At 48.7% G+C, this 13,573-nt stretch overlaps 1 protein-coding gene across 1 annotated transcript in view; it reads right to left on the bottom strand.

Annotated features, from left to right (window-relative positions):
• RASGRF1 (Ras protein-specific guanine nucleotide-releasing factor 1) overlaps positions 1 to 13,573 on the bottom strand; it is a 136,694-nt gene that overhangs the window by 57,636 nt on the left and 65,485 nt on the right. The window contains exons 11-13 of the mRNA XM_011938398.1: positions 9,528 to 9,591; positions 6,940 to 7,076; positions 4,188 to 4,270 (exon numbers count right to left, since the gene is read on the bottom strand). Coding sequence (XP_011793788.1) covers positions 4,188 to 4,270; positions 6,940 to 7,076; positions 9,528 to 9,591 — 284 coding nt within the window. The remainder of the gene's footprint in view (positions 1 to 4,187; positions 4,271 to 6,939; positions 7,077 to 9,527; positions 9,592 to 13,573) is intronic.

The raw sequence follows: 13,573 nt of genomic DNA, 5'->3' as shown, positions 1-13,573 counted from the left end.
TTTGAAGAAAAAGTACATGTTTACTTTATTTTAAAACCTTCCACTGAAGCCCAAAGCACGACTCGTGTTCTATTCAGCTTGAAGCAGGCATGGAGGTCTGGGCTCAGCCAGCCTGTCACCATGCTATTCCCTGAGAGGCCCCTCAGGGCTACTGAGAACCCAGTACCCAAAGAGAGTTACAGATAAGGGGAGTGCTTCCTTACCGACCACACCCTCTCCACAGCTGCTCCTCCATGAAAATGCATAGCCCACCCCAAGATGCAGCCCCGGGGTCCACGCAGCACAGGTGCCTCACCCTCTCTATTTAGAGCCACAGGGTGTAATGGGAGAGAAGAACATACACATGTTCCAAAGAAACTCCCTCATGTGAGAGAGCTAAAGCCCTTCCTAAGGTTTCCAAATGTTTACTCTTGGAGGGAAGTCTGAGTTTCAGAAAACAATTATTCTTAATTAACTCCTCATGGATCAGCTATCCAGTGAGCTCAATGCTTGTGCTAAATGCTTTGTTAGGCACCAGAGATACAACTGCAGATTAGACCGGGGTAGGCTTACCCCAAGAAGACAGCAGACTGGCCAGCATGAAGATATGAGGAAAGTGCAAGTATGAAAATGCTAGAAAAGGGAGAAACAGGGTCCCATGGGTCCTCACAGCAAGGGACGCCTAGCATCCTCTAATGACAGCAATGTTGACCTTCTGAAGAAATGGCAGTCAACACAGCAAGTGAGATGGCAAATACAACCAGAGGAGTTTAATCAAAATAGATGGTGATAAAACACACCTGGCACGAACCCTAAACACCCGACCTACGTCCCTCTTTCCCTTTGAGTCACTGTTTAACTACTGTGAATGACAAGATCCCTTGCATGATTTAACAGCCTTGCTCACACTTCCCTCCTGCAAACTTGAAAGCAAGACCACCACACGTGCCCACACTTACTCACACTCACACCCTTCTGATAAGGGTTTGGTAGTTGACAAACTTCAAAAGAGGGGGAAAAAGCTGATATCAATGATTTACCACTTTCTTTTGACATCCAGATTGACAGTAAAACATGTGCTGTTTGTAGGAAAATGGCACAGCTTCATATCTTAAGGCAGAGTAGAGAGAAGATTGTAGGAAGAGATTGGGGAAAGATTTGCTGGTCTGGGAGGTGGAAAGGAATCTGACATCAGAGGATGAATCCGCCCACGGTGAGGCTCAATGTCTCCCAGGTTAACACTATGGACAATCTCCTTTGGGTTGTGTAGTCAAGCACCTCTGCTTCATACCTTTCAGTTATAAGGAACTTCTCACTTCATGAATAAGTCACAGGAAGCTATGAAGAGACTAGAGAGTGACAGGTAGGAGATCTGTATCATTTCAGGTAGGAGATTTGTATCATTTCATTTTATCATTATAGCCACCCTCTTTGTTTTGCTCCAGAAAGTCAAATTTAGATTAGTATTTCATCAATAAGGTAGAGAAAGTTGGAAGTAGAAGTGCTTCCAACTTCATCTTCAATCTTCAGTGGCACTGCTCTTTCTATTCTCCAAAGAATGTTGGAGCTCAAAAAGTTAAGGTGATTTTTACACACACACAAACACACACACACACACATACATAAATGCTAACATGCGTAACATATATACACATATATAAAACATATATACATATATACATGTGGTGAGGTCTCGACTCACTGCCACCTCTGCCTCCTAGGCTCAAGTGATTCTCCCATCTCAGCCTTCTGAGTAGCTGGGATTACAGGCATGTGCCACCATGCCTGACTAATTTTTGTATTTTTAGTAGAGATGGGGTTTCACCATGTTGGTCAGGCTGCTCTTGGACTCCTGACCTGAAGTGGTCCACCCGCCTTGGCCTCCCAAAGTTCATCTGCTCCTTTGGCTGTCTCAGTGTGCACCCTTTCCAGAGCATGAGTGGGTACTTGCTAAACATATAATGGTAATTGAGTGGGTACTCACTAAACATATAATGGTAATTCCAGCTGTGAGTTTTATTGGATTACTGAAACGGATCTAGGAGCTAGGTAGGTATTATCATGTCCCCCATTTACAACGTGAGAAACCCAAGCTCAGAAAGGTTAAGCGACTTGTCTATAGTCACACACAAAGCTAGGGCTGGTGACCAGGGCTATTGCTTTCAAGGCCAGATTTTCCTGCTGTACCCCACCACCTGTTCAGCGATGTAGTCATGAGGGGAATAATTCCTTATCAACTTGTGCAGAGAATTAAAGACCTGGTGGACCTGAAACTGCCTCGGCTAGCTCCTGGCACACAGTAGGTTCATAAAGGGCTCGCTTCACATCACGCTTGACTTCAGATTGGTGGCGAGTGGAAACAAAGGATTTCACACATTAAATCATGTTCTGCATTAAATGCATGAACTCTGCGGTTCCCCAGAGCATGTATGTGAAGTAGCAAAGAGGCCTGGGTTACCCAGATGATTGTTCTGGCAACAGCAACATGGCCCAGGTGGGAACAGAGTCCTAGCATGCACCAGGTGAGCAAGGCAGGCTCAGAACTCAGAGATGGGAATTGAGGTCAGAGAGCCACTGGGCTCCAGGGTTGGGGCAGAAGGAGGGTATGGTGACGGGGTTAGGCATGCAGGTGACTGCAAGATAATTGCGCCTGGTGCAGGTGAGGGAGGCTGCATTACCCAGGGCTTGGAGAGCTGCATTTAGTAGGACACCTGCTAAATCCCTCTTGTCTCTGAGGACTGTTCAAACAAACACAGTGGTCCTGGAGCCTGTGTTTTGGTTTTTCTGGTTTTTGAAATGTTCTATGTATTCATTTTTTAATTAGGAAAAGAAAAATAGTTGTTAAAAAAGAGTACATAAAGTTTCATTCCTAATGTTATATTTTAAACAGCCAAATACAGAAATAATCCACATGTACAAAACAGATGAACCATAACAAAACTAAGCTAAAGCACCATAATAGAAAACTAAAAAAAAAAAAGATGTTGACGTGGGTGTGGTGAAAAGGTAACACTTCTCCACTGCTGGTGGGAATGAAAACTAGAACAGCCACAATGGAAATCAGTGTGGAGATTCTTTAAAGAACAAAAAGTGGAACCACCATTTGATCTAGCAATCCCACTACTGGGTATCTGCCCAGAGTAAAAGAAATCATTAGGCAAAAAAGATCCTTGCTCACGCATGTTTATAACAGCGCAATTCGCAAAAATGTGGAACCAACCCAAATGTCCATCAATCAATGAGTGGATAAAGAAATTGTGGTATACATGTATATATATAAGATGGAATACTACTTAGCCAAAAAAATGAAGGAATTAATGGCATTCACAGAAACCTGGATAGGACTGGAGACTATTAGTCTAAGTGAAATAACTCAGGAATGGAAAACCAAACATTATATGTTCTCACTCATAAGTGGGAGCTAAGCTATGAGGATGCAACGACATAAGAATGACGCAATGGACTTTGGGGACTCAGGGTGAAAGGGTAGGAAGAGGGTGAGGGATAAAAGACTACAAATTGGAGCCAGGGGCAATGGCTCACGCCTGTAATCCCAGCACTTTGGGAGGCTGAGGCTGGCGGATCACGAGATGGTTAGGAGATCGAGACCATCCTGGCTAACACAGTGAAACCCTGTCTCTACTAAAAATACAAAACATTAGCCGGGCGTGGTGGCAGGCGCCTGTAGTCCCAGCTACTCAGGAGGCTGAGGCAGAAGAATTACTTGAACCTGGGAGGCGGAGGTTGCCGTGAGCCGAGATCGTGCCACTGCACTCCAGCCTGGGTGACACAGTGAGACTCTGTCTCAAAAAAAAAAAAAAAACAAAAAACCATAAAAATAAATAAATAAAAATAAAGACTACAGATTGGGTTTAGTGTATACTGCTGGGGAGATGGCTGCACCAAAATCTCACAAACCACCACTAAAGAACTTACTCATGTAACCAAATACCACCTGTTCTCCCAAAACCTATGGAAATAAAAAATTAAAACAAACAAAGAAAAAAAAAACTAAGCCAAAGCAATCATCCAAATAGCAATCACCCAACTCAAAACAAACAAACAAGAAAATATCCAAAACACCCCCAAAGACAAAGCCCAGCATCTCTGAACCCCAGAGTCCTGGCTCATCCCAGTGTCCTGGCTGTCGCCTTGTGGTACTCAGTCTCTGGGATGCTGCCTGGTCAAGAGGGGTTTAGGGCACTTACTTGATCATCTGTGGCACGGTGACCTTGGAATTTTCTTCAAACGCGTTCATCATGAGCCCATTGCATCGGATGTTATCCACACACTGGAATCAGAGAGAGGACCCCAGCGTGAGAGCTCTCCATTGCTGGACCCAGGCCCACCAGGAGCTCTGCCAACTGTAAAGTTCATATGCCTTGGCTTGACACAGGGTCCTCAAGCTTCAAGGGCATTGTCCTGGCAAAGGCAGGGTCAGCGTGGAGCATCCTTTAGACTTTGACCAGAAGTCAAGTCTCAGTTGAGTGACCTTGGGGAACTTACTTGATCTCAAGTCTTAGTTTCCTTATATGCAAAGTGGGGATAATGACTTCTACCTCAATGGGTTGACTGCAAACAACCACTGGGATGCAAAATGAATGCATCTGCCACTGACCATTCTGTTGCTGACCTCTGGGGTCCAGTGTCAAGGACAAGATCAGATCCAAGATGATGTGGGATCTCTCTCCTGGGAGGCCAGCCCAGCAGGGCCTCTGCCCCCCTGCACGGGGGTGTGGAACTGTTCTCTCTGTGCTCTGACCATCACAGTGCCAACACTTGGATGCTGTGGATGGTTTTCTATATGAAGAATGCATGGGTGTGGGGTCCTGGGGAAGGCAAGGCTACTGGCAGGAGGGCTACAGATGATTGTACATTTCACTCGGCCTCCAAAAATATTCAAAATCCAAATTTTACTTTGAATAAAAAGTACCCGCCCAAACAAAAATAAAACCTGCATCTCCTGGGGGGGCTGCCTCTTTCCCCCTGCACTGTCCCCTGCCCTGGGTCTTCACATTTCTGCCATGAGAGGGTTTCTTCTTGGCATAGCGATGGGGAAGCCTTGGTGGCACATTACAGAATCTTCTGGTTTTGAGAATGTATGTGTTGCAGGGAGGAGGGTGTCAAAGTCATTGGGAAGTAGCAACTGAGAGCTGGCACAGTGGGTGGTGGAGCTCCCAGGCCCAGACTTTTGGGCAGGGCCAGGACCCCACTGAGGGAGGCTTTTGCCAGTTGCATTTCTCAGTCCCACTTCTCTCACCCACCTGACAATCTCTCTAGCTTTGGTTCTACCAGCAACTGCAAAACAAAGACTTGGCCAGGGGCTCAGAGTGTTATGGAGGCAGGAGGGCTTGGTGTAGGGGCCAGAGGACTCCCACCTTGACCCATTCACTGGCATCCACAGCAGCTGCAAGGAGGGCAGAGGACTGGTGGGCACCCTCCGGGCAAGTAGCCCTGGGCCTTTGACGGCTGCAGCTCACTGGGGATGTGAAAGGGCCAAGCTCAGGGTCTGCAGTTTTCTCCAGGGCTTCCTGGGTGTTTTGAAGAAATGTGGGAAGACTCAGAACAGGCATATGCTATGCATCACCCCACCCGCCTTACTCCTCTGGGACTGCGAGATGGGCAGGTGGGCCAGAAGGAAGGCTGGGAGCGGCAGTCAGGGGAGCCTGAAAGGGGCACAAAACCAAGAAGGTGGGGAGCGAGCAAGGGCAGCCGTCCTAGGTCCCATGAAGATGCTGCCCTGCCCTTTCAGTTCCTACAGGCACAGGCCTCCTGCAACCCTCTGGACCATGGGGGGCCACCAACCTCCCTCCCCTCTTCCTGCTGTTCGCTGCTCTCCTACCACCCCACCCCACAGAGAGGATGACCAAGGCTCCCAGCTGCTGGGATGGCACATCCCTGATCCATCACAGGCCCCTGCTGGGCTCAGGGAGGGGGCTGTCCTGGGGCTTGAACCCTGGTGCTGCTGACAGCCTCTTTCTGGACTCAAGTCTCACCCCTTGTACTTTAGGCACCCATGGGCACTCTGGGTCTGCTCACTGGTACCTGGGAAAGTCTGTGCTTCCTGGTTAATGCTCCAAATAGGGTGAATGACCCTAATGCTTGCAGCAGGCCAAAGCAAAACTAAATCTTCCGTGTGCACAGTTGAGGCTGGGTTTGATCTTAGGTAGCTGCCCCGACTCACTGAAGAAGCTACCCTCGGCTTTCAGGGAGACCGTTCTCTCACTGTGAACTTTACATCTAATATGCTCAGACTTTTCTGTGCATATCAATTACCTGGGGCATGTACTAAAATGTGGATTTACAGATCACATGCCAACAATTTAGATTTGTAGGTCGGCAGGGTAGTGGGGAAAGGGGAGAAGGGTCCAGGAAACTGAAGTTTTAAAAATCACCTTGCTAGGTGGTACAGATGCAAGAGGGGTTTCCAGACCACACTTTCTTTTTTTTTTTTTGAGACGGAGTCTCGCTCTGTGGCCCAGGCTGGAGTGCAGTGGCCGGATCTCAGCTCACTGCAAGCTCCGCCTCCCGGGTTCACGCCATTCTCCTGCCTCAGCCTCCCGAGTAGCTGGGACTACAGGCGCCCGCCACCTCGCCCGGCTAGTTTTTTGTATTTTTTTTTTAGTAGAGACGGGGTTTCACCGTGTTAGCCAGGATGGTCTCGATCTCCTGACCTCGTGATCCACCCGTCTCGGCCTCCCAAAGTGCTGGGATTACAGGCTTGAGCCACCGCGCCCGGCCTTAGACCACACTTTCAAGGTGACCCAGGGGACTGTAAACGGGATGGACTAGCTGAGCTCAGCTTTGGGTATGGCTGTGGACTTGGAAGATTCTTGTATCTTTCTCTGTAGAACAGTGCAGCTACTCCACCACCCCTCCCCATCCCCCCACCAGCCAAGCCCCTGACCTGGTTAGGCATGAAGGGACCACTCGCTTTCAGGAACAGGTGACGCTACTCACCTGGCTGATGTCACTGGTCCACGCCGCCTTCTCCTGTCTGGACGAGGCCACTAGGATGACCGTAAAGGGCGGGGAATCCTTTGGCTCCACCCCAATTTTAAAATCCAAGTGATCTATGTCTTGGCTGGATCCTTTGGCTTCCAGTTGTAAAACATAAAGTTAGCAGCATGAATGTGGACACTTTTTCAGTTGGAAAATGTGTTATTGGTCCCTGTCGTACGTACCGGTGGAGGCTCTGCATTGGTAAGACACCAGGCCAATTGCTGCTACTTTCTTTTTTTTTTTTTTTTTTTTTTGAGAGGGAGTCTCGCTCTGTCGCCCGGGCTGGAGTGCAGTGGCCGGATCTCAGCTCACTGCAAGCTCCGCCTCCCGGGTTCACGCCATTCTCCTGCCTCAGCCTCCCGAGTAGCTGGGACTACAGGCGCCCGCCACCTCGCCCGGCTAGTTTTTTGTATTTTTTTTTTAGTAGAGACGGGGTTTCACCGTGTTAGCCAGGATGGTCTCGATCTCCTGACCTCATGATCCGCCTGTCTCGGCCTCCCAAAGTGCTGGGATTACAGGCTTGAGCCACCGCGCCCGGCCTGCTGCTACTTTCAGAATATTATTTTCCTAAGTGGGGAATCTCCATTTCAAAGATGGAAAAACTAAGATGTAGCTTACGACCACTCAGGGGCAGTTCCGGATTCAGAGCAGGAGAGACTTTAGGAATCACAGTCTGCCCTCTGCCCTCACTACACCAATGGAGGTGAGGTCCCGGGCGAGGACTTGTCCAAGGCTCCCAGCAGGGTGGCGGCCAAGCCAGGGCAGGGCTAGAATGGGCCTCACAGCCAGGCCCTCCTGCTACCCCCAAGGTGGTTCTGGGGCCAAATGAGGAACTTCAAGATCTTAAACTTTTATGGATTGGACTGGACATTTAGTTCAGTTTAGAGCTCCCCAAAGCAAAAGTGAATCCTAGGTATTTTTATTACTGCTCTTAACCTGAAAATTCCTTGAAGTCTTGAAAGCTGTTTATTTGGAAAACTAAGACCACGGCTTCAAGATTCTTTTCAATGCACTCACATTAATTGGGGATGCACTGAATGGGTTAATGGTGTAAAGGGCCTGCTTTGGTTCTGCTTTGCTCTGAAGCTCTATGGCTGTGTGATGTTGAGGTGGTTTCCTTCCCGCTCTGGGCTTCAGATGTCCTCCTGTACAACAGGAGTGGGGCTTGATTTCTGAGGTTCCTGTCCCTTCCAGTTCTGACACCTGAGAATTTTAGGAGTCCTTGCTGGGCACGGGGGAGCCCATTGTCCTGGGACTGTGCTGCAGTCTCTGAGAAGTGGGTGCTTGTGTGTGAGTGTGTTTCAGGTGGGGGACGCTTGTGGCCATGCTCCCACCTCCCTGAGCCTAGGAGGGTAAAGAGCCTTGGGGCCTGATAGTGCCACTTGAGTCTGGGCTTTCCTGTGGACCTGCTGTGGCCAAGATGAAAGAAGGCTGCACTGGTAGGAAGGCTCCAGGTAAGCTGCCTCCTCGTTTATTCTTCCCTTGGGGAACCACTTGGTTTGGCCCTTATTGGAAGGGCATGAGGGGAGCAGAACCCAGTGGTAGCAGAGGCTGAACAGGGTGCATGCATGAGGGCATGTGTGTGTGTGTGTTTGTGTTTGCCAAGTGTGTGTGTGGCAACCCCCAGGCCCATGCCCATCCCCATGCCATGCTGGGCCTGCGATGCTGAGGTGCTTCAGACACAGCCCACCCCAGGAGGCCCAGTCTGAGGCGGGAAAAGAGCACGGGCCCTGCTGGTGTCCCCACAGAGCAGGGCATCCAGAGGCATCTCTGAGGGTCTTGGCTTGGGGTCAGTGAAGAAGGGAGATGAGTGCCAACTTTGGCCCAACAGTAGTGATCACTCCCCCTAATCTGAATAATGACCCCACCTCCAATTCTGATGCCTTGGGAGGTAAATCCCATCAAACATCACAGCACCAAGGACTCTGCCCTCCGTGCACTTCCCCATTCAGCTCCATTTGAGTTGTTCAGTCCCTTCTCACTGAGGTCTTGCCTCCCCTCCTGGTCCCTGCTAGGGAATAGTTCCCTCTCTCAGGACCCTCAGCCCTGCAATCCCTCTGTCAGTGCCCCCTGCACATTCTTTCCTTTTCTACTGCAGGACAGAGATAGGGCTGGGTGTCTCCCTGGCTCCCAGCATGTGGCCCTGAGAGTCCTTGTGCATGTCACATGCAGGTGCATGAATGAGGGGTGCTCACCGAGATGCCATGACCCCAAAACCTAACAGTGCCAACTGGCCCAGCAGCCCAAGGAGCTTGGAAGGAACCAGGAAGGTGGATCAGGGTCATCACCTGCTGGGCTGGGAGCTCTTTCTTTAAAGCCTCAGGCTCTGGCCTCTCCACACCTTATTGGAAGTACGAGGGGAGCAGAGCCCAGCCGTAGCAGGGACTGAATAGGGTGCGTGCATGAGGGCATGTGTGGACCTCCCCTCTGCACTTCAGCATCCTCCCTTCCTCCCAAAGAAACCAATGCCTGGCCCAACCTTTAGGAGTGAGCATGTGTGTGTCTGTGCAAGCACACACATGCGCCCATGCAGCCTTCACACTCACCTTCCTCCTCCGTGCTTTCTGGCTCCTCCAATAAAGTGCAGTCAATGAGGGATATGACTCCGTTCTGAAAAAGAGCAGCAGGGGCTACTTTGCATGGAGGGGTAGATGTGCTGATTTAGGAGTCCCTGGATGATAGGGCTGGAAGGGACTTTAACAAGGAGCATCCATGTACACACACAGATGTATGGATATATTATATGCCAAGTGGATATTTTGCTTTTTCAGTGGAAGAACTTTATCCTCATATTAAGAAGCTCAGTGAAGTGGGTCAAAGGGGATTGTCTCAGAGAGGCCTTCCCCCATCCAAGCTTGAGTTCAGGTCACGGGTGGAGTGGCCAGAACCTGGCCTGCTCGACCCTTTCTTGCTTCCACAGCAGTTCCAGGGCATCGCTTCACAGCCCTAAGTCTGCAGAGGTGTGAAATCCCCCATTTTGGGCCAAAGCTATCAGGTTACCCACAGGAAGACAGAGGCTGATCTTATGGGTATTGTAATTCTCATTTTACAGGTGAAGAAATGAAGACAGAGAAGTTGCATGCCTTGTTCAAGGTCCCCTGGCAAGTTAGCAGTGAGTCTGGAGAGAGCCTCAAGGGCCCGATCCCAGTCCTGGTCAGTTACTTATTTTTAATTATTAGGAATACCTGGAAAAATGCCTCCCATCCATGAGTGTGTGAGCATCTCTTGGGTAGGAGGTCCCTTGATATTGTAGTGAGAAATAAGAGTGGCCACAGCTGTGGTGGTTGTAAGACATGTTCACAAATTCTTTCACATTTTTCTTTTCAAAAGGCAAAGCCTAATTCCCTTCCTCTTGAGTGTGGGCTGGACTTAGTGGCTTACATCTAATTAAAAGAATAAATCAGAAGTGATGGTGTGCCACTTTGGAGATCACAGCCTCCTGCTTGCTCTCTTGCTGTCTCTTGCATCACCTGTTCTGGGGGACACCAACTGGCATGTTGTGGGGAGAGGTCTATGAATGAGGAACTGAGGCCTCCAGCCAATAGCCATGGAGGTGTGCCATTTTGGAAAAGGATAGGATACTCCAGCCCCAGTTGAGCCTTCAGAACACTGCAGCCCCAGCTGACATCTTGACTGCAAACCCCTGAGATGCCCTGAGCCAAGACCACCCAGATAAGTCGCTCCTGATTTCCTGACCCACAGGGAAACTATGAGGTAATAAATGTTTGTTTTAAGCTACTACATTTGGGGGTAATTTATTACATAGCAACAGATTGAAGTAAAACAACAATGAATAATAAGGAGACCTGGCCATGTAACTAATTTATATATGAAAACACTTGCAGAGCAGGCTGCCCCTTGGGAGGCAAAGTGGACCACCAAACCCTGGGTTTGACTTCTTGCTTTGCTCTTTGATGGCCTTGGGTTAGCCCCCAGGACTAACCCACTGGGCCTCAAGCCTGCCCAGTGACATCACTGGGCTTCATCATTTGGAAAGCCCCATCTAGCTCTGACATTCTCTTACTTCAGGGTCTCAAAAATTCTTACAGTCCTTTTAAATCTTGCAGATCTGTAGTCTGCCCCCTTCAGAAAGGACTTAAGGCATTCTGTTGCCACTTGTGATATTTCAAGAGAAGTGATTTGAATTTTAGCTTACGGCTATTGGAGAGTAGAGCACAGTGATTAAGAACACAGACTCTGGAGCCAGACTGGCTTGGTTCAAATCCCAGCCCTGCCATGTGCTGGCTTCTTCTGTCTCGCTTCCCTTATCTATATAAAATGGGGAAAATGATAGTATCCGTTTCAGTGGGCTCTTCTGGGAATTAAATATACATAATGTATTTGAGTGAGTTCTTGCCCCATAGTAAGCATTATGTAAGGGCTTGATATTAGAAATACAAGTTCATTATTACAAAATTAAGAGTGACAATGTCTGTTATCCAGTGAGCATGCAGTGTGTACCTGACATGAGAACTCCCTCACTTACTCCTCACGGCACTCCTATGAAGAAGGTATTTCCACACCCTTTATGCAGATAAGGAAACTGAAGCCTGATGAGGCCTTGTGACTTGTCTGAGGCCATGTACTGGTGAATGGCAGTGCTGGGATTTGAGCTGATTTCTGAGTCCATGTTCTTCACCAATGTGCTAACAGACTTTTAAAACTAAAAACAGCTGGGTGCAGTGGCTCATGCCTGTAATCCCAGCACTTTGGGAGGCCGAGGCTGGTGGATCACCTGAGGTCAGGAGTTCGAGACCAGCCTGGCCAATATGGTGAAACCCTGTCTCTACTAAAAATACAAAAATTAGCCAGGCATGGTAGCGGGTGCCTATAATCCCAGCTACTTGGGAGGCTGAGGCAGGAGAATCTCTTGAACCTGGGAGGCGGAGATTGCAGTGAGAAGAGATTGCACTATTGCACTCCAGCCTAGGCAACAACAACGAAACTCCATCTCAAAAACAAACAAACAAAAAACCCCCCAAAATCCCTACAAAAAACTAAACACAAACAAGTAAACAAACAAAAAACTCCAGATAAAATAAAACAAACATAAAAACACGCTTTTGGATTTTCAGAGCCTTCGTGTCTTCAGTTTAACCTGTCCCCACTGACCCCTGCCACCCCCAAGCCTAGACAGAGATCTTCTCAGTAGAAACTCCAGAGCTAATAAATAATGAAAGCTTTCCTTGATACATAATTTGGTTAAAACAGAAGTATTCAGTATTTGTAAATTAATTTCCCCTTGTGCAGCCAGCCAGCTAATTTGTGGCTATGTGAACATAAGCAGTATATTCCCTGAAGCCATTGTTGGGTCTGTTAGCTCTGCAGGAGGTTAAGGGCCAGGCATCCAGGGTCTGGAAGAACGGCTTCTCTGATGCTGTGGCTTAATTAAGAGCACCCTCTGGCCCTTTCCAGGCCACAATGTGTTCAGGCTTCCAAGGTGATGAATGCAGGACTGCAGGGACTGTAGCTCACAGAGGCAAGTGCTTCCTAATTCACAGCAAATCCACACCCATTGTGAGCTGAGCGCTAACTTATCTGTGCAATGTCTCTGTGAGGGCCAATGTCTCTATTTGATAGAAGAAGTGTGGACAGGGGCAGGGGTCTTTTCCAGGGTCACATGCGTGTAAGGGATGGAGCTGGTACTGATGTGGAGCTCAGAGCAATGAGACAAGCAGTGGGCTGTGTCGGGGGATAGGAGATCCTGCCCGGGCCACAGGCTTTACAGCAGAGGTGGCACTTGAACAGACCTTGAGGGATGTGAAGGCGGTCTGCCAGGGGAGAGGAGGCTGTGTGGCTGAACAGACAGCATGAGCAAAGGCCCTGGGCCTACGAGGAGGCAGGAGCAGGTCTGAGATACTCATTCCCTCCACCTTTAGGGATGAGCTGGTTAGCTGAGCATTGGGGGCCTCACACAGGGCTGCGAGGTCTAGAGGCTCCGTGTGGAGAAGCTCAGCAGCCTCCAGGGCTCCTGTGCTGGAGGAGGGAATGCTTGAGAAGGTCACTGGGATGGGCTCTGTGAGAGCTCCCTTGGGGTGGAGATGAAAGAAAGGCTCTGAGTGATGCCTTGGCCCTCAGCCAGTGGAGGCCCTCCACCCTGCCCCTCACACACACCACACACACACACACACACACACACACACCACATACACAGACACAAAAACACATACCACACACACACAACATAACTCACACATAGATACACACAGATACACACATACACACATCACACATACAAACACACACACATATACACATCACACACACATCACACATACATACACACGTGTATACAGAAACATACACACACCACACACACACATATACACATATACCACACCCACTCACAACATACCTACATATAAACATACACAGATATACACATAGATACACATATACCACACACATACCCACCACACCTGTACACAGAAAGACAACACATATACACACATACATATGCCATATACCATAGACACACACACACACACACTGAACACACACAAATGCACAGAGACACAACACACATACAAACACCTGCACACACAATACACAAATACACATATCATATACACAAATACAGACACACATATAT

Source organism: Colobus angolensis, unplaced genomic scaffold (assembly GCF_000951035.1).
Source record: "Colobus angolensis palliatus isolate OR3802 unplaced genomic scaffold, Cang.pa_1.0 Scaffold172, whole genome shotgun sequence".
Classification (NCBI taxonomy): domain Eukaryota; kingdom Metazoa; phylum Chordata; class Mammalia; order Primates; family Cercopithecidae; genus Colobus; species Colobus angolensis.
This window is presented reverse-complemented; position numbering and strand designations above follow the sequence as displayed.